Source organism: Haliaeetus leucocephalus, unplaced genomic scaffold, assembly GCF_000737465.1.
Source record: "Haliaeetus leucocephalus isolate CR32 unplaced genomic scaffold, Haliaeetus_leucocephalus-4.0 Scaffold140, whole genome shotgun sequence".
Classification (NCBI taxonomy): domain Eukaryota; kingdom Metazoa; phylum Chordata; class Aves; order Accipitriformes; family Accipitridae; genus Haliaeetus; species Haliaeetus leucocephalus.
In genome coordinates, this window is record NW_010972576.1 from 6,848,097 (window position 1) to 6,874,835 (window position 26,739).

General features: G+C 49.3%; 1 protein-coding gene across 1 annotated transcript; it reads right to left on the reverse strand.

Moving 5' to 3' along the window:
- Positions 1-2,838: 2,838 nt before the first annotated feature.
- LOC104843285 (tyrosine-protein kinase SgK223) lies at positions 2,839-24,557 on the reverse strand. Its single transcript, XM_010586139.1, has 5 exons — positions 24,201-24,557; positions 20,978-22,806; positions 11,761-11,918; positions 7,631-8,370; positions 2,839-4,157 (listed from the first exon to the last, which is right to left on the reverse strand). Exons 1-5 carry the CDS (start codon positions 24,555-24,557, stop codon positions 3,120-3,122), a joined length of 4,122 nt encoding a protein of 1,373 aa, XP_010584441.1. The 3' UTR covers positions 2,839-3,119.
- Between the last annotated feature and the right edge of the window lie 2,182 nt (positions 24,558-26,739).

Below are 26,739 nucleotides of genomic sequence, written 5' to 3' on the forward strand. Positions count from 1 at the left end.
GAAGTGCTATTGGCCAAGCAATCTCATATAACAGCATCTCCAGAGAATCAGGTTGGCTTTTACTTCTGGGATATCCCCCAGCTTTGAGGGATGCGCTGAAGCAGGGAGGTGAGGTCACCAGACCAGTGGGGGCCTGGGCACAGGAAAAGGGGCTGGCAATCTGTCTGTGGGCAGCACAAGACAAGAAACACCCCTTTCCCCACCCAGCGGTACTACTGAGATGCATAGGTGGTACTCCTATGTGGTACTCCTCCAGCAATTGCTCCTCAGCACTGTTTCTGTGGCATGCAGACCCCAAACCGTGCTCCCAATTAGACGTCTCCTGCAATACCTGCCCCCCACCAAGTGGGTGACATGCTTGGCCTCTGGGGTGCTGGGTCAGCTGTGTCCCCTGCCACACGGGGAAGAGAGATGGTCCATCCCCTCCACCATTCTTGCAGAGGATCCTGGGCACGGGGGCAAGAATGCTGCTGGGAAAAGAGGGGGATACTGCCCATGGTGTGCTGAGGACAGCATAGGCAAGGGATAGTAAGCCAGCAAAGTCCTTGGACTCAGCTGTGGCATTCAGCTGAGGCTTAGGTGTCACTTTCCCCACAAAGATACACAGCAGAAATCCTAATGCACTTCTCCAGTTCACGCACTGGCCTAGGACCCAAAAGCCTGTTTAGGCTATGGAAGAAGCATGAGCTACCATAGGGGAAGGTATCAGGAAAGCATGGAGCTAAAAGTTGCTGTTTATATGAGAGCAAGAAGCCACGCACCGAATATCAAAATAATATAGCTGAAAATGCTACAAGACTATTGTTGGCCTCTGGTCTGCTGGGCATGCTGCTGCAGGGTACCAGGACCAACACCAGAACCAGTCTTAAGTGCCCAAACTCAAGGGAAAAAATTTTTGATCACATTAACATCCCACACCATGCAGGCCCTGTGTCAATACCTGTATCAGTGTTTGTCACTAAACTGAAACTCAACACGCAAAATCAATCTAGCCTTGTTTTATGTGGGTTGTTTGGATGTTTGGCTTCTTCTTGAGTCCCACTGAGTACCCATCCCAAGCCTTGCAAGCCACTTGCCCCACATATAATCTCCCCGTTACCAGCACAGCTTGCATTTGTCAGGGCCAGGCCCTGTCTCCTTCAGTGCTGTCCTGCAGAGCTGCCTCCAACTTATTCCCTATATCCATGCTTAGAAACTGAGTCATCTCTTCATCTTATCTCTGAAAAACATGCTGGGCTCCTTCAGGCAGGTTCTCCAGCTGTTTCATCACTCTGCTGGCCCATGTGAGACCACATGTAGCAAGCCAGGACCAGACTTTCCAGGGTGATGTGTCCGGGATGGTCCATGGGACAGTGGTTCCCAAGCCAGAAGGCTCCTGCCACCTATGTTGGAGGGAAGTGGACCCAAGAGTCAGTCGCAAGAAAGCCAGTGTATAAAAAAAATCCCGACGGCCGCAGTTGGAGCCATCCCACATTCTTTCAGCAGGCAGGGACGTGCACAGCCTCCTCCCTAAGGGGATCAGGGGAAATTCATTGCAAGTGGGTGCCCAGCCAAGGAACCATCCCCTCCCATCAGCAGCAACCATAGCCAAACAGATTAAAAAAAAAAAATTAAAAAAAAAATCCAGGTGAGAAGCCTGGAAAAGATTCACAGAAAGTGTATGAAGTGTCAAAAAACCTGGGGAATTAAAATTCCCCCAAGAGAACAGGCTGGATCTGGAGATGAGTCAAGGCTGGAGGAAAGCACTCATGAATTTCTCCCCATTTTGAGCTGGGAGAGGGTTAGCTCAGCTAGTGACATCCTGTCTCAGCTAAGCTGATGCTGGGCTCTCTCCACATGTCCCAAACCTACCACTTCTCCAAGGGCTGCAGAACTGGTGCCAGGAGCAGGGCAGCTCATCTCTGCCTCGTGTTGTGGGTGGAAGAATAAAAGCAGCCTACAGCCTTTTGGAAAATCAGTTTTTCTAAGCAGCAGCATGGCCTCTCTACCAAGCTGAGTGGCTGCTATATGTCTGGATGGAGGGAAAGGGACTGGAGGGAGCCAGGCCAGCTTCTCCCTCTTCCACCGTGCTGCTCTTGCATCACATCTCTTGGAGGAGCATGTTTGCATCACACCCACCCCTATGCATTTCTAATTCAAATAACAGCAGCAATAAGACCCTCCCAGACCACAGGCCGGTGGCCCTGGCCTTTCACATGCCAGCTCATCTCTCAATAAAGGGGTTAAATAAATGCTAGACACAAGGGACAGGTGAATTACCAGGTGAAGAGAGGGAGTTGGACAGGTGGGGAAAGCAAAGCAACCTGGCCCTGACTTCCCTCCCCAAGGCCTTGGAGGCAAATTTGGGATTTTCCATTTCATTAACTTTAAAAGGGTAATTCCCAGCATGCAGCATCATCCTCATGAACAAACCCATCCTGGGCTCTCTCACCCTTTCACAGTCAGCAGCCCGCACAGCTGCACCACTAGACGGGAAAGCCATGCTGTATTAGTATCTAATGAATGTAACAGGCAGCTGATATTGAATTGCCCACAGTGGAAAGTACAACTGATACACAGAAACAAGCAGTAATTTTTGTTTTTAAAGTGAGAAGCAAAATGCATGCCAAAACCCACAAAAGATGTGAATTTGAAAGCCCCTCCTGGTTCTCCCTTGCAAAGGAGCATTACATGAATTGCTCTTGCTCCCCAGGAGAAGCAGCCAACTGTTCATCCCTGCTGCCCATTCTGGAGAGTGGTGGTGTTCCTGGGAAAAAAGGCTCTGATGCTTTAGCAGGGGTGGGGATCAAAGGACTGTCCCACAGGCACAGAAATCAACTCAAGTACATTGAGTTCATTAGAAACATGCACACACGCAGGCAGGAGTTTATTAGTCCACAGACTTACCATACCAAAAAAAAAAATCCCCCAAAATAGGAGTAGGTTCCCAGTTTTGCCTGCTCGCAAATTAACAGTGCTGAGGGTACTAAACATGTCTTGTGCACTCTGATGGGAGTGCGGGGCAGGAGCTGAATGTGCATTCACAGCTGAGATTCAAGCCTCTCGCCTATAAAGGGGCTGTGTACCTTTAGCTGCAAGGCAACCGGGAGCCCTCCGCTGCCTCCAAGACACATCCAAGGTCAGAGCAGCTGCAGCAGTTTTAATGTGTGTGAAAGGGAGGCTGGCTCAGCAGATGCTAAGTACTGGCAGCACAGCCAGTCTTCCAGTTCAATGCTCCGCTCCATGTCCACAGCCCTCTCTGCAAACTTCATCATGAGCAGGGCACGCTTCATGTCCACCCAATTCTGAAGCACCTGGCAGAGGGCTTCCTCATGGCTGAGGGGCTGCTCAGTGAGGTCTTTCCGGGGCCCCCAAAGCAGACACTGCAGCATCTGCTTGGCCTCGGTGATGCGCACACGCTTGATGGGATCCGCTTCTAATAGCAGGTGGGCCAGCTGCTGGAGCCCGCGGGAGTAGATGGACAGGCAGGGCAGAGCAGGGAGGTCCTCAGGGCTGTACTCCTGCTCCCTGAGGTGCACCTTCTCCTCAAAGGGGTTGGGCTGGTGCAGCAGCTCATAGATGAGAATACCAGTCTGAAACTCATCAAACTTCTTGTACTGGGAAGCTGACACAATCTCCGGAGCCAGCCGGGCCTGACTCTTCTTCAGTTTGGAGTCTCTGCTTCCTGGCTTCTGTTTGGCTTTCAAAAAATTGCTGATGATGAGGCGGGGTAAGTGTTTGTCATCTTTGGCTTTCACACAGCTCATGGGCGGCTTGCAGGGGACAAGCAGGAGGTTCTCCAGGCACAGGTCACGATGGATGATGCCGTGCTCTTTGAGATGCTCCAGGCCATTGCAGAGCTGGAGGAGCAAGAAGCAAACACGACGTTCGTACAGCTCGGGCTTGGCTTGGTGCAACATCACCGAGTCCCTCACGAAGTCAGCAGTGGTCTGGCTTGGCACCTCCCGGGTAATGACCACCACACAGTCGTGCTCACTGGCAGAGCGGGAGGGATGGAGGCCATCCCCAGGCATGCTTTTCCCCACATCTGAGGCCAGCAGCATGCTGGAGGGGACAGAGGCCACAAAATGCCCACAGTCCTGCTGGATGTTGAAGTGGACTGGCACTGCAGGGCTGCAGTATGAAGCAGCCACCTTGGACTCCTGGGTTTTACAAATCTGTGAGGAGAGACCAGAAGAAAAGTCTCATCAGTCAGTGACAGAGGGAAGGCAGAGACCAGAAGTTCAGAGGTGGGTTCCCAAGCTGAGATTTGCAGATGCTAAGGAAGACATCACTAGAAGTAGGGTGCACAGTGGTCCTTTTAGTACTTTAAACTATCTCCTGGCTTGAGGATCTTTCTTGTCCTGCAACACCCCAACCTTAGCAACCAGATGTCTGGGTTGCATTTCTGGGCATGCTTCTTTTGCCAGGCAATGCCCAGTATTTGCAGGAAAGGAGGAAGGTAGTCCTCCCATGCGTAACTTCTTGAGATTTTGTTTCATTGCCACAGAAGCAACATAACTTTCACATCACAGATGTCATCGAGATTCCCCCCTGAGACTCAGGAGACATTCTGCAGAGGGAAAAGCAAAGCCTGTGGCAGAAGATGTGCTGCCTCCATCTCTAGAGATGGTTAACACTTGCCTAGATGAGGCCCCACACAACATGACACGGCTGCAAGGGTGGCCCTGTTTAGAGTGAGGGGTGGACAGAGACCTCCAGCACTTTCTTCCCACCTAATGCTTCTCTGGTCTGAAGCCCTGGAGCCACTTTCACATCCTCCTCAACCACTCCACTTCCTTGCTGTCAGCAAGTACTCTCAAACCCTGATCAATGGCTAAGGGAAACCAGCAGCAAGTTGTACTCATCAGCACAGGGAAAAAACACCAGAGAAAATGGGAGCTAACAACAGGCTTAGAAATAAGTGAGAGTGCAGCAAACTCGAGGGAAAAAAGCATTTTATAATCTGGATTCTCTTAAACCCACATGACTTTTATCTTCATTTTGTTATGTATTTTAGCTTTATGACTGCATTAGAGACTAAACAAACTCATACTCAAGTATCCATTAGCTTATGGGGCCTTCTGGCGTTTCTATTATACACTTCTTTTTTTTTTTTAATTTTATTTAGCGATGTATTCATATCTCACCCACAGGAATCAGCAACAGGCTTGAAACTCAGCATAAAAGGTTTCAAACCCTGGAGCGTGCCACTGCCAGTCACAGCATGCGTGCAAAATCCGACAAGAAATCAATTTTGCCTCAGAGTTAAAATAAATGCAAGAACAGAGAGGAGCTGGAAAAGTGGACTGCTTTTGTATTCCTCTAGCAAGGGTCTGAATCTAGGCATTTGCAGGTAATTCACTCAGATGAGACGATACTGTGGAGATGGGGCATTTCAAATCCCCATTGTCCTCTCTTTTCTAAACAAAAATATCCTGCCATGGCTGCATGCTTATTTTGTGGAAAGACAAAGCTTTGGAGAGCTAGGTAGACTGCAGATTAACACAGTGGGATGCAGAAAGACGCAGAAGGTCCCCAAAGGCAGAGGAGGCCTTCCAGCCCTCTGCTGAACAAGCCTGCTTTTTCCTCCCCACATAGAGAAGACGTGTAAGGCTTAGGAAAAGGGGAGGAACTCCTGCGAGAGAGGAACCTCTGGAAGAATAACTGCAATCAAACGAAGACAGGGAGATCTTCCCCAGCCAGCCATTCTTCGTGACTTTGGCTGCACCAGAGGCATCGTCCATGCAGCAAGCTCCAAGTAGGAGCCTGGGGCTGGCTTAGTCACACTTCTTTAAGTGGAGAAAGAAGCCAAGGCGTGGAGCATATCTTGGCTTAAATCCTTCAAAGCCATTTCATGTAACCCTGGCTCCTTCTAACTGTTTTATACATGTCTGTCTGTGCACAGCCCAAACTCTGGCTCCTGCTCCTCAGCAGGCTCCTTGGCTCAAGTCAGATCCTCTGCCCATTTTCAGCTCTCCAAGTCTAATTTTAACTACAGGTCTGTGATCTCCTTCATGTCAGAAAATCTGTACCAGAAGCCAGGAGGGACAGCTAGGAATCAGCCCGTTGTGAAGTTTCACAATTATCCTCTACTTCAGCTACCAAAAGGAAGGTGGCACATGGGAACGTTGCAGGAGGTGTACGCATGCACATAGGTAAATACATACACAACTTAAGTTCACTTTACGCTGGCACAGAGTACGGCCATGTTGCAGTGTTTTTGGCTTTGTTAAGGCACTCTGCAGTGTACCAAGGGCACAGAGTAAGCCCACATCACACGCCGGGACACAAGCGCAGTCCCATTAAGAGAGTGAAATGTGCCATTTCTGCCTTGGCAAGAATTCATGCACTACAGCCATAGACCTGAGCCTCTGAACCCCACCTAACATGGCAGGCAAGAGCAAAGGTGTGTGCGTGCCACAAGGAACTGCAGATTGAAAAGGAGCACACCAGTTCACCACGCAGTTCTCGGGTTTCAGAAGGAAAGTTGTGATGGATTTAGGTATAACACACAAGAGAAGCTGCAGCTCTGAGTGCTGGACTAGGGGTATTGATGCAAGATCTCATCTAACTCCATTCTCGTTATTTACAGCCCCCCTGTTGGGTTGACTGTACTTCCTTTAGAATATGAACTGGCTTTAAAGGTATCACTTAACTAAAACATCCCCTTGGGGTTCATAATAGTGGAAACGATTCAGCATAGATTTTTTTTTTTTTTTTTCTTGCTTAATGCATCTCTGACAATGCTTTTTCAGGAATTACTTTAGGTTTTGAAAACAACCTGAAGAGTAAGCAGCAATGAGATGCCCCTAGGGTTAAGTCAGAATAGAAATTAAAGGCCCTGTATTCAAGTAGTAACGTGGGTCAAGAACCCAAAATCCATGGGATGTCTGTGGAACGGGTTGGATAAGCTTACTTATCCAGGTTTCAAAGAGCTGAACTATTGCACCTCAAGTTTCCATTTCAAACATGGGTTCTGTAGAGTTACAGGAAAATGTTTCAGACCTGACCTTACACAGCACGTCTGGGTCAGGCTCACATTGTTTAATCAAGATCTACAATATCTTAACGCCTGCAGTTTCAAGATCATATAAGTACTCACATGGTTTCTGGGTCAGACCTTCCACTTAAAAGGCAGGCAGAGGCAAAAATGCTGTCTTTTGAACAGCCTTTCATCAGCTTGTGTCATCAGAGCCAAATGTCTCTGAGTTTACAACATTGTATTTGCACAAAGATTTTTTTTAGAGAGAAGCTGGTTGAGTTTCAGACCCTACTAGTCTGCAGCAATAAGCATCTGACTGGCATTTGTTCCAACAAAAACTACTTCTCCAAATTAACCTTTGCAAGTGGTAAGGGAAAAGTGGCAATTTTGGAAGGGACTTTGCTCGCCCAACTTCACCTGTGAGAAAGACAAGCAGAGGAAGCAGGCCATTGTGTGCTGATGGTACTTCTCGAAGGCATACCACTAAGTCTGCTTCCCACTCTTTCATTCAAATCCATACACCAGAAGGGGGGAAAAAGAAGTTCAAAGATTCAGTCCCAGCTCAGCTATGGAACCCCACGCAGCTTTGGACCCTGCAGCTCTTTGCCTCATCCTCCCAACTGGAAGATGGAGATAAGCCTGGATACCTCCCGGGTGTGGCCTTACCTTCACAGCATAGGTGGTAGAAGGGTCCTTGGAGCAGGTGGCACAGTAATATATTGCATCCCCCGAATCGCAACAGGGCTTGTTGCACGCCAGCTTGAAGAGTGACCAGTTGTTCTCACTGAAGTGCAGCTCGTTCTTCTGCTCCCGCATGAAGCAGTCCTCACACTTGGCAACCAAGCGGCGCAAGGACTCGGCGTAGAGGGCCCCCAGCTTGGCATACACCCCCTCCTTGCTGTCGATGTTGCTCAGGAGGTTGTGAAGGTGGAGGCTGGAGCCCAATGACACCTGGCTGGACACACTGAGCTGCGAGGAGGAAAGGGACTGGAGATTTCTGCTGGGGATGCAAGCTCCTGTGCTCTTACCAGTGGCTGAACCCCAGTAGCTTTTTCCTTTGGAGCCTTTCTCCAGGGACTCGGAGGAGGAGAAGGTGCCAGGGCGGCCCCCCAGGCTGGCTGGGTGGATGAAGGGAGGCTCCTCTTGGAGGCAGACATTGCTCTCGGAGTGGCTGACATTCAGCCTGGGGCTGGCAGCACCGGCTGCTCTGCCTGAAGACGCCTGTCCCCCAAAAAAGCCATCTGGGGAGGACACCGTTCTGCTTACTGTCTTCTTCTGGGGCAGAGGGGGCGGGCAGCTGGGGGCAGAGGAGGAACCATCCTCACCGGAGGCAGGAAGGAAAGGGACAGGGGGAAACACTTGGCTCTCAGCTGGAGGGGGCGAGTGGTTTGGCTCAGATGAGCGCCCTAGGAGACAGCAACACACAAGAAGATGCCATGAGCGGCCCTTGCGGCCTGGAAGTGCAGGACCCTCTCCATGTCCCTCCCATCCCCACAGGCTATGTCTCCCAGGGTCCCGACTGGGAACAAAGCAGCAAGCCAGGTTACGTCTGAACCCAGCACACAGTCCTCATCTATTCACGACTGCAAAGCTTCACTGAAGGCATTAGGGATTTAACCCAGTTTAATACAGCAGGTTTGCAAAGCAGGCTGCAACCAGCCATCTAGAGAAATGCTCCCCCCTGAAACCACTCCCCTATGAACTGCATACACAGTAGTAAAAAGCTAGTAGAGGGTAAATATTAAAGCTGTGATGTCATCCACAAGGAGGTAAGAATGAAGCACTCTGGATAGGAGGACAATCTCTTAAACACAGCCTGTTTCACCTGGGAGCTGCCACCCAGTGCTTCAGCAAGACAGTGTGATAAGGAGAGAATGAGTCACGCTACACAGCTCTGTCCCTCCAGCTGTACCAGAGCAGCCCAAGAAGTATATTGAACCTGTCTCTCTGCCTCACACAGGGTATGGGTCACTGGGCAAGGCCCGGGATTTTGGCAATTTCCATCCTCCTGAAAAAATCTGGCCTCCGCCCCTGCTGCCTGTCCTCTGGCTTATTGCCAGATCTCTTTGCTGAGGGCAGCCTGGCTCCACTACATACCACTAAACCCCAGGCAGCTCCATGTCCTATCTGGACATGGATTGGGTTGGGATGGCTAGCTTTTTTCAGGCAGCTGTAGCAGCTGTTTTCTTACCCTGGACAGACTGGAGACAGGTGATACAGTTGCATGTCATGGAAGAAGGGGAAGGAAAACGAAAAGGAAAAAAAGATGATTTGACATTGAAATAAAAAGCAATAATTTCAGGTCATGGAGATGGAACGAATGAGGAGTGGAGGGGTCTGCAGGGGAAATTAAAAGAAGAGACATAATTTCAGAGAATTTTCTATGCCACTTGAATGACAGGCAGGACTCTTGATAAACTTGAGGTCTGCTAACACCTTGAAAGGTGCGTGGTGGGGTTTTTCTCCAAGCAAGCTCAGCAGATAGCAGGATCTATTGCTTTCTTTGAACCCAGCTTCCAAAGCTGCAGAGTGGTAGCAAGCCATCCTTCCTCCTCATGCGGCTGCTGGTGAAGGTTCAGCTGCCAGCAGGCACTTCCTCACAGTGTCTTTCTGCTTGCTCCACAGGAATGCCCTGGGGCAGCTTCATGTCAGCCCGCAGCAGGCGCTTGTCTCCCTCACAATCCTAGTGACTCACCAGCTCTCGCACACAACCTCCAAGTGCAGGGGCTCAGATCCCCGAGCTCCCAGCCTGTCCTGGCGTGTCACGTGCAGCCTCAAAGCCACACCAGCTGTGCCAGAACAGCAATCCCTGTTAGCTGCTCTCCACCTGGAACGGCATGTGTTGAGGCCACATCCCTTAGTTCTCAGCTACTAGGGTGGATGCTGGCATGATCTGTCCTTGTCCTTCCCCACCAGAGTTTGGGAGCATGACATTAATTTTCATTTGTCCGCTCCACTGTCAAGGCTGCCTATATGCTCCTGCTGCAATACACCCCATCCCAAGCAACAGCGTTGAGAGACACCCCAGGAATGAACAGCACTGATTTTGGCTTCTGTAGCAGATGAGGTTCCCATGCAAGGCAGTTTCGGCACCCCATTTCTGACAACATGCTCAGAAACAGCTCTGCAGGAAATGTTGTGAATCAGCACATGTCCCTTTTGCTCCAGTTTCTGAGTGCTGAGCTATCTGACTCCCATTGGGCCCTTGCCTCAGCTGCCTGCCTGCATTGTACACCCAGTCGCCAATTGACTGCTCTCCAGTTTCAGCTGCTCTGCAGCTGCACAGGTAACTGTGGAGCCCATGGCTCAACAGAGATGCATGCCCCAAGCTTTAATGAAAACCCAGACATCTGCATCACACCCTGCCCGGTCCATGGGAAAGATCCCCTCTGTTAAAACCCTGTTAAAAGCCACAGGCAGGGATTGTTCAGCATGGCATCTCTCGCCACCTCCAGTCCAAGGGGCTTTGACAGAGGATACAGCCAAGAGAAATTTTTCAGCATGCAGCCCAAGAGCAACTCAACAGAGGCATCTCTGCCAGGACACGCAGCTGAATCCCCGTTTTGAGAGGCAAGATTTACTTGACAAAGCCTTACGGAACAAACGTCAGCACTGGAAGCTTTGGCAACCAGTCCACATGCCTAGCCCACAAATGCCAAACTGCTCTTACGGTTTTTTTATGTGCTGCTGGGCTCTGCCCCAAGCACAGGTTAATGAATGAAACCCTTTCACAACTTTCCTAACAGTGCTCTGCACCTTCAGTGTAGAGTCTCTCTGCATGTCAAGGGCTTAAAAGTTCCCCCCCGCTTCATATTTTAACATCTGACAGCATAGCCAATTAATTTGAGCTCACCTCACTCAGTGATTGACTGCATAGCTTCTTGCTTCCATCAGCAAGAAAAATTGCATTCAGGTTATTCATTTAAAAACTCATGTTTCCCAAGATGAGTTGAAACAGTCGTTTCTGTTAGTGAAGGCAGAGAAATCCTCTTGTCCCCTATCATTTTTGACAGCAAATTGCTTCTGTGCCTAGCAAGTAAAGATCCAACATATGTGAGTTTTTCTTCCCCCTGTACAATTTCCTGGCATGGTCTCACTCTCAGATTCCAAGTTAACAGTGGAAAAATGGAGTTTCCAGAGCTCTGGCTCTTAATTTTATTGCTGCACTTTGTTGCTCTTGGAAAGACAGAACTTCCACTACACGAAGGCTACTTTTGCAAAGGAAATACTTTCTGAGCTGCTGAACACGTTAGTGCATGTCTAAGTTACGCACTGATGAAAAAAGTGACTTCATAGTAAGTATTTTTTAATCTCAGTTAAACGAGTGCAGGCAGATTTTTTTCCCCTTCAAGAAATGACTGGGAACACAATGAGAGGGAGAGACCACCTCTAGCACAAGACTCTTTCTGGTACTACTCAAATCTATGGAGGACTTTCTATGGCAGGGCTACTTGTGACCTCGCGCAACGTATGAAGCACAAGCAGGATAAGGACAATTGCTTTCAGATGAAGGTTTTATGCAGACAAGAGGAGAGCTACAGAATGAATGATTTTGATGTTTGCCAAATGAAAAAGGAAAAAGCCCATGATGTTGCCCTGACCCTGCCACATTCATTTTAAGTGCATCAAGAGGCAGAAGGGTAGAAGTGGAAAGATGAAGGGTTGCTGGGGAAACTAGGTGATTGGACCCTCATGATCCCTGCTCTGAAGATGCTGCCTCAGCAGTGGGCCTCAGGATGGAGGTAACTCCTTCCTCAGGTCCGATGCTACCTCTCCCACACCCAGTGGTCACTTACTGCCATCACTGCCAGTTTGTGTGTCCGAGTCGAGGCTGTCAGTGGAGCCAGCAGTGAAGCTGACGTGGACGCTCCTGAAAGGTGGGCTGAGGCTCTCGGTAGAGCTGTTGCTGACCCTCTCTAACTCAGCGTTACTCGGGTTCATTTTCAGAGTGTGCCTAGAGAGAGTGAAAGAGAAGAGTCAGGAGACAGATAGCAAAAGATACCCTGCATGCATTCGTGCGTGGAGACTCAAGCCAAGAGCAGCCTTAGCTTGGTCCCTGCCCATCCATACAGACACTGTGCAGCCTGTTACCATGCCACGGCACCTCATTCCTGTGCATTTTTCTTCTTTCTCTGGCACCTGGGGATCACATCCTACTGACACTGAGCAGATTATAGGCTTGCAGCCCCCATGCCAGCCCCTCATGACAAACCAGCTGTGCTTGAGCAGAGAGAGAACCACTGAGCCAACATCATCCAGCCCCAGTCTGCACCTCCTTTGCTTACTACATGTGGGGTCCTGGACCACATCCCATCTTGGCCACCGTCACTGGGAAGTGAAGACCCACCAGCATTTGCCTTCAGTAAAGTTCTCAAGGGAAGGGAGTGGCATCACTCCTTCCATTTTATAGAAGGGCAGGTTGAGGCTGGGTGTCAGAACCCAATTCCTTCATGGCAGAGGCATAAGCGGAAGAAGAGTCCATCCCTAGCAGCTGTTGTCTCCTCAGTGCATCACAGTAACAACTGACACCTTCCGAAAGAAGAAGCACCTCTGCAGAAAACAAATGTCTGCCAAACTCAGGACCTACCATGCAGCTTTTAATGCAAGACCTACAGTTTTCCATGCAGCTTCCATCTAAAAAAATAAATAAATAAACCATAAACTGGGTTTATAATCTGCCAGGTCACAGTTTAAATGATCAGTTGTAGGCAAGCAGGACTTTCCGCTAAGATAAAGAATTTCCCTTGCATTTTCTTCATTTTTTCCTCCCTGGAAAACAACAGAAACTGTTGAAATCAGGCAGCACATCAGAGCACAAACACTCTAGCTTTGGTACAGTTCAGGCTCTCTACCAGCCAGCAAACAAAGGTTATCAGTCCACATTTTTTAAGTAAAACTGCCAATCTGCTGATAAAATTCAACACGTTGTTGATTAAGAACATAAAAAGGTTAGTGGCAGACTAAAAAAGAAAAAGGATTTCCACCAGCTATCTTGCTGGAAGGTATCCGGCGTTTCCTAATCAGACGGCTGAATGGCTGCTGAGAAAGACAAACAAAAGACGTGCATGACCGTTTTCTTGTGGCACCCTGTTCAGGTGCACAGGGTCCCTCCTCTTCCAAAACCCCCAAGCACAGCGGATGACACGAGCGATTTTTATTTGAAGATTGAGAAATGATTCGTTCCCCATCCAGACAAAGCACTTACTCTCGTGTCCACACCACCACATGGAGAGCAGAGTGTATGAGAAGCCCGGAAGAAACTTCTGCCAGACTTCCTCATTTGCCTGAGCAGCCTCGGTCTAAAAATACTCAGGGGCTGATGAAAATAAGGCTCTAAAAACCACCTCAGGTATAACTCAGCAGAGACATTGGTCTTGCACCAGTGACGAATCTACCACGGCAAGCCTCTTGGGGATGATTTACAAAACTTCACAATGCACCACAGAAGTCACAGTTAAAAAATAAAAAGTGAGAGAGACACACATTGAGGTTTTTAGCTCTGTCACGATTAATGCTGTTGAAAGCAACCAACTGGACTTAAATCCTTTTCACTTTTTTTTTTTTAATTTTAAAGATATATCTGTATCCTATAACTTTCTCAGACATTTAACTTCTAGTAATTTGGGGGGAAAAAATGCATGGGTGCATACATGCAGGTACACTGTCTGACCTGGCAAGAATCAAGGAAGCATTTAAATCTGTAAGAAAAGAAAAAGATTTTGCAAGAGAGCCTGTCTCGATTTGCACAGATGAGAGGTTTTCTAACACATTCCTCCCCCACCCCCCTCCCCAAGAAAAGTTGGTGCATTTCTGTTTCATTCCCATCTCTTAAACACAAATCCACAGAGCTGCCTTACCATTCCCGTACTCAGAGAGAGATGGGACTTTGCTCGGTGGGGTCCAAGGTCCACCGCACGCAGCCACACCTATTCCTCCAAGCAACCTGGGTGCAACGCGGTGTCGGCCAGAACCGTGCTGGCTGCTGCCTTTGCTGAGCTCAACGTCGCGGTGAAGTCAGATGTACAGAGAGCCCTGTTTCCTCTCTGTACCGCCGTGACTTATGTAAAATGCAGTTCCTGAATAGGCACACCGAAATAGAAATTGTTTGCCGCTTAAACGACATCCTGCTCTTGTTTCAGATGTTACAGCCGGGCTGGCTAATACCGCCTGGAAATACCTCCGCTTTACATCTCCCTCTCCGCTTCACATCTTCCTCTCTCCCTATGAGCTGCTTGAAGCCCAGGCTGCAGCCTGCACAGATTAAAATACCGCCCACTATACCAAAGAATTACTGAAAACACTTGCTAGGGTCAAACTCTCCCATTTCAGTAAAATTCCACCCCAAGAGCTGAACAGCTCATCGCTACAGCAGCCTGTGGGATCTCGATTTACAGCTAACCCGAACTTCCCCTGCTTTGCTAGTGTTCCTTCCACCACGTGTGACTGCGAGGCCACAGGTGGCTATTCTCCGTCTTGCCCTTTTCACCAAAGGTTATTGGAAATAAAGAGCATCAACCCACCTTAAACCTGAAGAAATCACTGGGATTGCCCCCCCACCAGCTTGCTGACATCTGTGGGCTCCACTCCCCTTCAGAAAGATATAGCAGTTGCTAATTTACCACCATTTCAAAAATCTGTGCTCAGCACCTTAAATGTAACCAGCAACTTCAAGAGAAGCACCAGAGCCTCCTTCATGTGCCAGTGCATAAAGAACAGGTCACAAGAGTCAGCTCTCCCAGTCTAATAACCTAAAAGGACAGGATTTCCAGCTCTCGAAATTATTCTGGTGGCTTTAAATACACTTCAATTACTCAACATCCTCCATGCAGCACACTGGCATATTCAGGCAACCCTTCCCGTTCGCTATTCCCCAGTTTTCCCATCCTAAACAATTTCATGCAGCTGGCTTTCCACATGATTCCCACAGTCCTGCCTAAAACAAGTCAAGGTTGAAAACAGCAGTCGTATGAAAAAAACCCACCACCCCACCCCCCAAACCAAAACCAAAACAGTTTGGAGTTCTGTAACATTGCAAAGGGACACAGATCATTTGCCATGCCCCACGTCGCACCTCTGGCCAGGGCATGCTTCGTCTTTCCCGTGATTCATATTCTAGTAGTAGCCATGTGTTTAATTTCACATTTCTTAACAGATCGGGGTCCCACCTGATGCTGCTGTGGGACTCCAGCATTGCTGACTGTGTGCCTTGCACTTCTCGGAGAGAGAGTGGAGACGGGCACCAAAGCATGGCTCCCCTAACTACAGCAGACACGCGCCTCTTGGCATATTGCCCCAGGGATCCCTTGGACTCCGGGCATGCCTTTGGCTTGAATTTCCTGCCCAAGATTTGACACGCAGCTCTGATTACCTACCAAAAGTGCAAGGGGCAGGGAGGTTTTGAGAGGGGGAGAAGGCCACTCGGACGCAAGAGCTGCAAGGCTCATGCTTGCTCCTTTCCAGCAGCCATCACACGTGCAGCCTGTTGGCAGCCATGGAGGATGCTGGAAGGCATCTCTCCCCAGCGCAGAGACCCGATCACAAGGAGCACCCGCTCTGCAGCCCCATCACGGGGGTTTCCCAGCCTTGCTGTGCAGGCAGGAGGGGGTCACTCCTTCTCAGCACAGATGACAGGACTTGAACAGCTAACAGAGATGCTGAACTGTATACAACATGCAGAAGGGGAAGGAAGCAGAGGAGAGCAGAGAACACAAACAAACCACTACAAAACAAACTGCACTCCAGGACAAGTCTGGTGATAATGTCAACAGGACACCCCCTCCAAAATAAAATACTGGAACTAATGCATGGCAGAGAGAAAAGCTAGACTGCATTACAGCATCAAACACAACACATGGCTGGGCATAATTATTACACAAGAGGAAGCACCGTTGTACCATATGCTTGTCTATCATGAAACGTGAATAATTATATCTCCATCCCTCCACTGCTCGCTCTTCTAGCATCTTCCCCTGGATGCACAGGGCAGTTAAAAGCCAGCATACAGGAGCTTACAACACTTGAGGCTTGGATTTGTACTTATCCTTCTGCTACCAGCTGGCAAACATGGAGAAACCAAAATCGAGGTGAGGGGAAGAAAGGATTTTGAAACACTCCTAGCTCTGTCCAGAGGACTACACCGCTCCTCCCTGTACCAAAAAGGTTTTACGTAGCACAGGTTAAGTTGAAACAAGGGTTTGGAGTCTGGGATGCAAGGGGAAATTCGGATGGGGTGCAGAATTAAGATGGTAGATGGGTCAAAAATTAAATCACTGCATGCTCCAATGTAGTGAAGAAGACACCAAATCTCATTTCAATTTCCAACTCTGCACTTTTATAAGTGGTAAGATAGGAAACACACAGAAAAGTGAATGACTTTCATTTTAAAAGAAACAAACTCTCCTAAAAGATTGGCTGATAAATCACAACCTTTTAAAAATGATCCACTGGCAGAAGCAGCACAAGAAATTGCCAATTAGTTTCAGACAAAAACCACAGGGGGAATCCAAAAGGTGTATTTCCTCCCTGTCCTGGAGCATGATTCTCTCTCCTGCTTGAGCCATACCCTCCTTTCTTTGATTTACTTATTTAATTATTAATTATGTATTTAAATAGACTCCAGCCAGAGTTTCTTATTTATTTATTTATTTATTATTTATTATTTTAATAATAATAAATCTGGCTTGTCCTAGACCAAACAGCAACTCCCTGCTGTCATCCACAGTCACGGACAAGAGAGCCAAAACCTGGGGCCCATGTGACTTCCAATTGCATTTGTAATTGCCACAGCAGCTCCATGTAGCCAGTCTGCTTTTGCCACAGGGGTACACCCTGACACTGAGCTCCAAGGAGAAACAGGTGCCTTGGGAATATTCTGTCTCAGGTGCAGCACTGCTCCGTCGCAAAACGATTCCTGGCAAGGAGCACACAGCGCAGTCCCACCAGCCAGTACCACCTCCCCAGCAAGGAACAAACCTGGCTCTTTTCCTGGTGATCCAATTCCCAACATAGTCGGTTTTTTGTAACACTCTTGTTTTCTGTTCCCTCTGGCAACAAGCGGCGGCAGCAGCACCGCAACATGGAATCTTGGCACACCTCAAGCTCATTTGTCCTGGCTGTTTTCAGTGATGGCGGGTGTCGGGATGTGCCGTGCTACACACCTTTGTTACCGCAAGCGAGCGCATTCAGCAAATTTCAGAAGTTATCTACGGTGCTGCCTTTTGAAGGTGGCATTAATTATGATGAAAACAGCTCAAGAGCCAACAGCTCGAGATGCAAAACAGCATCACTGTTTCCTTTCTTTAAGAGGCACATGAAATAAATTAACTGTCAAGGTTTTGCAGGCTAGAAGGAAGCGTGAGGATCATTTAGCCTGACCTGCTGCATGAGAGAGACATAAATTTCAGCAAAGATTCATTCCTCATGCCAAGAAACTGAAGGCCACGCTACAGCATTTCACACCAAAGAACCTTTAAATCATTGCACATACAAGTCCTGGGGATCCTAGTTCCCCTGGTGAGCCCTTTCCTTAGCCAACTACCTTCCAAGCTTTTGGAAGAAGACCAGCCACTATCTTCCCTTTCCAATCTCTTTCCTCTTGTAATTAAACTCATTTTCCATTCCGTTTCAGACCAAGCAAACCTTAAATATCTATATTCTTTCAAACAAGCAGGAAAAAAGGACTGTATGAAGAAACAGTCACAAGAGGTCCAGAGTAGATTTATGTGGGATGAAACAGGCACAAATTCATTATTTTCCTTTTTTGCACCAACTTCTAAAACTCCCTAAAAATCACTCCTTCCGCCATCCTAAGAGACAGCTTACTGCAAAACCAGAGTTTCCTCAGTGCCTGGCAGGAATTCACCCTGTAAAAACTTTTTTCCCTTTTAATTGTTAGAGCCAAGATGAACAAAACATCTACAGAGTCCCTTTTTCTTTCTCTGCTTTGAAACTAGTTTGAACACACATGTGAGTTTTCTTTAAAATAAGCAATTAAGTTTAATTAGAGAAGTCAAACAGGCAGGCTTCATCTTCCAGCATGAAATCAAATACCTTGCTGCAGCTTGAGATCTAGAAGGAAAAAGGATGGTTACATGCCTTTCCTGCAGCTGAAATGAACCCTGATTTGCTAAGCCCCAAGCCACAAAACTGTGCCACAACCAGGTCTACACTGGCTTCATCTCCATCCATCCATCCATCCAAAGAGCCTTTACAGCGGTGCCACCTGAGAACATCTTGGGTTGAGGCGCTCTGTCTCTGCGAGGGACTACATAAGCATAACAGAAGTATCAGTGGTTCTTCTGTTACAGACGAGCACATGCCCACAGACTGCACAGACCTAGGAGAGTATGGACGTGTCTCAGAGTCATCTTTGTGTGCAAGACCTCCTCCCTTCTTCAGGCATTTGGCTGCAGCCCAGGAGGACCAGAGGAGATGCTCCTCCAGCAGCAGGTCAGAGTCATGTCATAACCCGAAACTGCAAGCAACGACTGCCCAGGGTAACACAATCCCGCTATGGTGATTTTAACCAGTTGTGCACATAGCCATCCATCCCACCACCATGCACAGGTAACACCACCCTGGTTCCTGCATCAACATGCTCAGAGAAGCCATGCTCGAGACAAAAACAAGAGCACCCTCAAAGCAAACAAACAAAGCAATCAGCTGGGTTTGCACGGCTTGCAAAACCTGCCATCTGATCAAATCGCTCCTCAGGCCGGCTGTGCAGGGGTTTGGTAGCCAGAGAGAGAGGGCTATGCTCTTTGAGCAAGGTGCCCCAAGGCTCAGCTGCAGGCATCGAGGCGTTTATGAGACAAACAGATGTAGCACAACACATGGCCTACAGCCACAGGGGGTAAGAGAAATGCCAGCACCTACCTCAACCACCTGGCAGGGTTTATGGCTCTGCCAGAGATCCTGGTTATGGATGCCACGTGTTCCCTGACCTCAGTTTCCCCGCCTGCTTTCACACAGGCTTTCTAGCGCACATGCTTTCAGGATGACTCAGAAGCAATTGTTATTGGCACAGCCCAATCACACCAGGAGCACGCACCAGCCCCTCCAAGGAGGGGAAAATGCTCCACGCCCCTCAGGACAGATCGTCATAACTCCTCATGGAGGGCAGCAGCAGGGCATGCTCCTGGCTTGGAGCACAGCTGGTCCAAGTCACCCAGCCAAGAAGACACCCTGACACATCAAGGAGCCCCCTGCCTCCACTCTCAGCCCTCATGAAGGCAGAAAGGAGACTCCAAGCACTGCCAGGGAAGGATCCTTGCCTCCAGTACAGACAAAGGGCTCTGCATACCTCTGCATAGCTGCTCCTCCATGAGTGGAAGGAGGTCCTAGCACTGCAACTGGAAGATGCTGCTGGGAAATACACTGCTGAGTTTGAGTGCTACCACCCTTCTGGCCTGCCCAGTGACCTCTACTCTGCAGGGGAAGGGATCAGGTTCTAGAGGACTTTCAGCAGGCAGCTTGGTGTTTCCTAAATGATCCCTGCTTGACAGCATCATATCAACTCTGCTGGGCCTCAACACCACCTCATGTGGCAGATGCAACCCCAAGCCACAGGCTGATAGGAGACACCAAGCGGCAACAGCCATGAAAGAAAGTTCACAGGGTCAAAGCTAAACCACATCTTGGTGTTCTCTTTCATTTTAAAGGCAACAAAGCTCATCTGTGTGCTCACTTGCTTGTAGACCTTTTCTTTCCTCTAACTCCAGCAGGCATGCAGCATCACAGCAGGAAGCTCAGCATTAAGAATTAAAGCCTCTTGTTCATCTCTTCCCTTTCCTCGAGAAACATAATTTGTTCCCCACTTCGTCAATTTAAAACACTAGTTCCCTGGGCTAGCCAACCCTAAAACCACTGAAAATTCAATATGAGAACAAAACAGAGGACGGGCCAACTCAACCACAGTCTCAACCTGGAGGTCACTGAAGCCTATGCATAAGCTTGGCCATGGACCCCAAGAGCAAGGTCTTCTCTGAGCACCCATCCCTTCTTCTCTCAACTTTTTAATCAAGGAGCTGGAGTCAAATCTGTTGTGCAATGCACAGTTCCAGGTAACAAAACTGACACATGCAATAAAGCAAATATAGGACACCCACAGAATGTGGAAGTATCCCTCCCCAGTATGCTCAGACAACCCAATTCATTAGTTGCATGGAAAGGAAATCAATTTTTCTTCCTCCATTTTATCTTTTTTTCTTTTTTTTTTTTTTGCGATATGCACAGCTGCACACACTGAATGCACACAAAGTATCAGAAGCCTGTTTTTTTAATTGCTTAGCAGAGCTACTTCCTTCCCATATGGAGAGCTCTCCCTCATTCACGTTTGTTTTCTGGGGTGTGCTGTTGTCCTGCCTGCAAACCTGACTTCCAGGAGAGTGGTGAGGGGAAGGCTGCCTGAAGCCAGGTGGTTCCCACACATCATAAGCACACGTTAAGCAAGCTCCAATTACCTGCTTGCAGGCAAGGAGTCCTCCCTGGGAAATTGCAGCTTCAAGAGCTAACCTTGAAAGCCAAAAGACATTAGAGCCAAGCTGAAAATGAGGATTTCAGAGGCCCTTGCTATTAGCACCAAGAGAAGTTGCCCAGTTCCACTTACAAGAGGAACTTGCAACCCCAGATTTTCTATCCTATTCAACATCAAGGAACTGTGCCAAGACAGAATGAAGCTGACCTGGGAAACATCAGCCATCCTGGGCACAGACCTTGTTCTCACTTGAATATTGGGACCCAAGGCCGTACCTTGCCCCTGAAGGGCCTTTGCAAGTACGCATGGCATTTGAACCAGGACTTGCAAAGATCCGACAGCTTTTCAGAGTAAAAAGGTAAGTAGTTTTTCAGCTGGACAGTCTCCTCCCATGCTCCTGAAAGCCCACCTTTGAACAGAAAAGGAAGAAAAAAAAAGAACAGGAAGCACCTCCTAGTCAATGAATCCCTGTAGCAAACATCCCTATTGCAAAAGTTTAAAAGACAGCTGTGCGCACACTCACAGGGCTGTACCTGGACTGCTTTTTTGGTGGCGGTGGCGGTGGTGCAAACTCCACACCATTACTCTTGTCTTTAGGGAACTCAAAGGAGAAAGATGACGATCTGCTGATCCCAGTCTGACTCTCCAGCATCGGGCCGTCATTCACAAGGTTAGCACCAGCTCTTCCATTCTCAGCTCCCACTGCCCACGGGTGGGTTAAGAGCTCCTGCTCCTCCTCCTGCTCCTCCTCCTCCTCTATCCGGCACTGCTTGGTCCACGTTGGGATATAGTATTTCTGCCTCCTGTCATAGGATGAGCCTGCCAGGCCTCTGCTGGACTCCTCCACAGAGACCCCATTGACCTGAGTGCATGGAGAAGGGAATGCCCCAAAGGCACCTGTATCAGTATAGCTCCTCGGCAGCAGCTGAACACCAGCTCTGTCATGGCTGTTGTCATCACCAAACCTTGCCACGTGGGAGCTGACCGGGGGCACATGGTTCCCCTCGCTGCCTGGCTGGCTGTTTTTGGACATCTTTGGGGGAATGGCTGGACTTTCAGTAACTGAGGTCTTGGCAGGAGCTGCCAGATGAAATCTTGGGCTGTTCTCACTTCCAGATGCTTGAAAAATCTCTCCAGGCTCAATGGCAGGTGATGAAGTCCCAAAATCGGGATGGGAAGTGGGGCTGATACATGGCCACTGAACTCCTACTGCTGAATCAGGGCTGCTGAGGAATATTGTCTTGTGATCATCCTCGGTGTGTGCTGTCATTATAGTTATCTTTGCCGCCACCTGGCCAGTGGAGTCCTGGTATTCCTTCTCACCACCCAACGCCCAGCCACCATCCCTCCACGTCCCATCAGCTTGCTCCTTGCCAGTGCTGCGGGCCAGCTTCTCTGCTTTTGCCTGTCCGCCGACAGCCTTCAGCTGCGCCTTCTTCCTCTTGGTGCTCTCGGCATAGATGGGATCACTGTGGGCTGGCTCGGTGAGGCGAGGGCGCTGCGGCTCCACCAGAGCCTGCTGAGGGGTGCTCGAACCCTCAGGCTGGGAGCCTCCAGTGGCAGAGGGCTCTCCAAGGAGAAGCGAGTCCTCGTCCTCCCAGGACAAAGCAAAGGCAGCCGCCTTGCTGCTCCCTGTGCTCTCAGGGAGGGCAGCAGGCTCAGTGTGGAGAGCCAGCTTTTTCCTCTCTGAACACAGGGCATAGGGGAGAGGATCGCCCTGGTCTTTTGTGATGCAGAAGGCCACGTTCACCGCTTTGCGCTCCTCTTCGCCGAACTTGACCGCCCTGCCACTTGGCCTGGGAATCTCGGGAGCATCCCGCTGCCTCCATCCACAGGGGGCAGGGCTCTCCTTCTTGCACCGGGCACCCTTCCCCTCCACACAACGCAGCTCCCAGGAGATGGGGCGCTCCCTGCAGCAGTCTGTGATTGAACAGTACTCGCCCCCTTCGCTTTCAAAGCCAGAGGAGAGGTGACCGCAGTCAGCCTCCGAGGGGAGCGCTGCTCCTTCTTTGGCTTGGGAAGAAGGGTTTCTGCTGGAGTTCGTGGTGCTTCTGTCCCCCAAGGTGGACAGATTAGGGCAGGGGGCCCGATGCGGCAGGGCAAACTTGTCTTTGGCTCTGTCCTCCTGCTTGCCCACCTCACCCACAAGCACCAGGCTGTGGATGGAGACATTTCTCTCCACTCGACTCTCCAGGCTGCGCAGGCCCACCATGGAGTAGCTAGGAGGACAGCAAGACAAGCAGTCACTGGGTGGGTTGTGAAGGAAGGGCTTTCTCACACCACCATTGCCAAAATTGTCGAGGCAGATCCGCTGCGCTTCTCCTGATTTCAGAAAGAGTTGTTTGCCAGAAACCATGCCCCAGCTAACCTGCATGGGCCAAAGAGACAAGTGCACTGTCAGGATGTGCATATGCAAAATGAAGGAGAAATTTAAAAAAAAAAAAAAAAAAAAAGGAAAAAGCCCATCTCCACAGTAAAGCCCTCTGGCATTCGCTGTCTGTTTTGCTCCGTGCTCACCCCACCCCACCAATAACCACTGCAAATCTTTTCTATTTAAACTACACTTGTCCTATTTCCTGGACCATTTACAATCCTTGCATTACCAACAATGGCAATGAACTGAAATAAGGCATTCTCCTTTCTCTTTCTATGGGTTCACTGCCAGAAACATGTCCAACCTGTCATCCTGTCTGTGAATCACTGTGCAATTAAAGATTCAGAGAGGCAAGGAATAGTTGCACGTCTCTGCTTATTTTCATTTCATTTCACACTGCTGCTCCAGAGTCGCATGCTCTGGAGCACAGACAGACTATCACAGGCTACCCTGGGACAGCAGCTTGGCTATGCTCAGCAGTAGGGACTGAGGAGCAGGTGGGCAAATGTATCAGAAATCAATTAATCTGAGGGACATCTATCCTGCTTGCCAAAGGAGGAGTGGGAGAGGCAGAGAGTAACACGTGCCCACAAAGTGACCTCCTGTCCCCGGGTGGCAGAACCTGCTCCCACAGTGCCAAACTCAGCCTGGGTCCAAATCTGCACGCATAGATCAAACCCCACCAACAACAGCAGCCTGTGCTCATGTGCCCTTTACCCCTAGAAGAGAAGCAAGGGAGAGCAACAGGAGGCTAAGAAGAGAGCCGGCAAGCCCTGACTCTCCTCTGGGGCAAGGGTGGGAGATAGGAGCACACCTATGCCACAGGCAAGGTTACAGCAGCCCATGCTTCGCTCTGCGTGGCTGGGGCAGTGCTGGTATCAATTGGTCAGGGAGAGGAGTGAACCACCCATCCTGACTGCAACTCAAACCACTGAGGCTTGCCAGTTTGCAGGCAGGCAGCAGCGCTACACCCAGAGGGCATTACTGCTCTGGCAAAGGTTGGGAGCCCAAGGAGCTGGGCTAGGAAGGTAGGGCACTTTCTTCCTCGCCCATGAAGACCATGGATCCAGTTAGCACTGACTGCAACCACACAGGACTTCTTTTCAGTATATCTTCCCAGGAAAATAACTTTAACCCGCATCCTCATTTAAAATCCGGAAGTTCCTAAACAAACAACATATTTTTACGCTCCTTTGTACATGCTTCATGAGTAACTGCTCATTCAGCTTCAGCCAAAGATATTTTGAGAAGCCAATATATGGCTTAAAAACCTGAGTCAAGACCAGAAGGAAGAACAAAGGGAAGGAAACCGTTTTAACAGATAATCCTAGCACTCCTGAGGAGAGGTAAGTAACGGGAAGTCATGCTTTGACTGGATTAATCATTACCTGTGACAGATCTGCATTCATATTCACATCCGCCCACGCGTCAGAAACATCCGAGTTTATCATAGTTGGCTTCACAGCAATTGTTGGCTTCAAGAAGGGGGAGGTATTTACACTTTCGTCTTCCAACGTGGGGCTCTCAGGCTTGGTCCTAACTCCATTCGGGAGCACGCCACGTGCTCCCACGTCTGAGGGTGTTTGCAGCCGATGGGAACTCTTTGGGTTGAAGCAGTTTTTGCAGGAGCCAGGCTTCCAAACGTGTTCCACAAAGTCACTGCACGCAGACATCTTCGAATCCTCGTGGCTCAGACTGAGAGCCCTCTGCGTCTTCTGCACTGTCCTCCGCTGCTCATTTTGCATTTGCTCCCCAGAGCCGCTCTTAAAGATCACCTGGTTATCTGGAAAAGCACAACACTGTCTGATTAGTTTGGGTGTGCCCCAAAATGGGAAGATTTTTAATAGGACAGGTGATAATTACACTTACTCTGCTTTCATCACAAATGCTTATTGTTTACGAGGCTTTTTTCACAGCTTAGCTAAAGCCCACACAATCACTTAAAAAGCCTCAACTTCTAAGCATAGCTCTGTAATAAAGAAGACATCAAGCAAGCAGCATTCCTATGTGATTTAATTCCCTGTTTAATGAGCATGTATAACCAGCCTCGTGCAAGGTTTGGATCAAGGGTAAAGGAAAGAGGTCTTGGAAATAGCTGTTCACAGCCACACAAGGAGAGCCAGGCAGGAAAAATTCCTTCTCCAAAGTGGCATCCTCTCTCTGAAAATAAAAAAGCCTAGAGATACAAGGACCAGAATCAGCGACTGTGTAACCAAGGGGACCGGCAACAACCTTCCTTCACCCCGAAGCACCACTGTGATTACCGCTGTGGTACACAAAGGCTTCTCTCCTTCTCTCCCACCCAGTGCAACAGAGAAAGGCAATCAGCAAGGCTGGGGGCTGGCACTGATTTGAGCAAGTGGCTGGCAAAAATCTCTTATCTGGTTTGCCAGGACCCACAAATAACAGTGTCAGCTCCCTGAAACGATTCATTGTCTGCAAGGAGAGAAACGTTTTGCTCTTGGATTACTTACAGACAAGGATGCCTTCCCATCTTCCTTCCCCAGGAGGAAATGCCCCAGGAACAAGACATTCCTGCATTCCTGTGCGCCCACCCCCACCCCCACCCCCCAGTCTGATTGCACTCAGCCAGTCGCTACCTGGAGCTAACAACTTTGGAGATACTTCAGTCGAGGACTCCCACAAAGCTCAGTGGATTAGGGAAGAGAAAGATCAGAAAACGCAACTAGATGAGGAAAATTGCAGCCGGCTTCTAGGGGTGTCAGGGCACACAAGTCCCCCACATGGCTCCACAGAGTCCTTCCCCACCTAACCAGCTTCAGTTCATCATCTCCTGGCCAGCTGACCCCAGTGCAAACTGAGGCTCCTTCCCCAAGGGTCTCTGAGTGAACAGGCACTTTTACACCCCAATCCTGATGGCACAAGAGCCAAATTTACCAGCCTGATCCTTCAGCGCTTCCTCCACGCAGGCATACTGTAACACCACCGTAGCTATGGACACCTTTGCACCTGCATGCACCTCTAAACATGCCTGCTCTTCAGTAAAGCCTCTTGCCTCTAGGCTCAGAGATGCCCTGGCCAGCCTCTCCAACAGCCACCCTACTGCATGGTGAAAAGAAAAAATACTACTAAGAGCCTAGGTGGGACAAAATGAAGGGGGGCGAGAGCCACTGACCCACAACCATCATCTGAATTCAATGCCACCTTTGGGAAGGGAGGCTTTGATCGGCTAAAGCTTTAGTACCTGCAGACTCATTCTGTCTGGCATGCTGATAAATTAGGATCTGTTTCATGAAAGAACAGAATAAAGGGGAATATCAGTGGGACTCACTAATCAGATTGGTGCACATCTCTCTCTTTTTAGGGAAAAGACGGTTTTAGACAGGTTTTTCCATGGACTTCACAGAGCCCAAATTAACCAAAGGACAGCAAATCACTCTTGGACATACCCCCAACACCGTCAACGAGATTAACGTTATTTGCAGGGAAAACATCTTTAAAAAATATTCTATTCTTTGCTTCCTTTCAGATCTAGCAAGCAGTGTCCGGCATCACCCAGAGTTGAACAAGTGTCCTGATGAGAGCCAGAAAAGAAAAACCGAAAAAATCAAAGGGAGGAAAGCAGGGACCAGAGCCAGAAAAAACTCTTCACTTCTGTTTTAATAACCGGTGCTGCCGGAGCCTTTTAAAGATCGGGATTTCCCTTTCTGCAGCTAAAGCAGCCGTTGTTTCTCGCCGCCCAGAGCCCAGGGCCGGCGGCCCCGTGTCCGCACGCCGGCGGGGCGGCCGGGACCCAGCCCGCACGAACCCACGCGGCGCCGCGCGGGGAAACCAGCCGGGCTCGGCCCCCGCCCCGGGCAAGCCGAAAGCCAGGAGCTGGGTCTGAGGCACCCCCGGAGCCCCCGCGCCTCCCGGGGCACCGGCGAGGACCCGGTATAAAGGCTACCTCTTACTTAGGCTAAAAAA

Coding starts and splice junctions, on each gene's coding strand:
- LOC104843285 (XM_010586139.1), bottom strand. CDS start 24,557: ATGCAAAATGAGCAGCGGAGGACAGTGCAGAAGACGCAGAGGGCTCTC. Junction 11,919..20,977: donor CCACCGCCACCAAAAAAGCA/GTCCAGGTACAG, acceptor CACTCTCTCTAG/GCACACTCTGAAAATGAACC. Junction 4,158..7,630: donor CTACCACCTATGCTGTGAAG/GTAAGGCCACAC, acceptor CTCTCCTCACAG/ATTTGTAAAACCCAGGAGTC.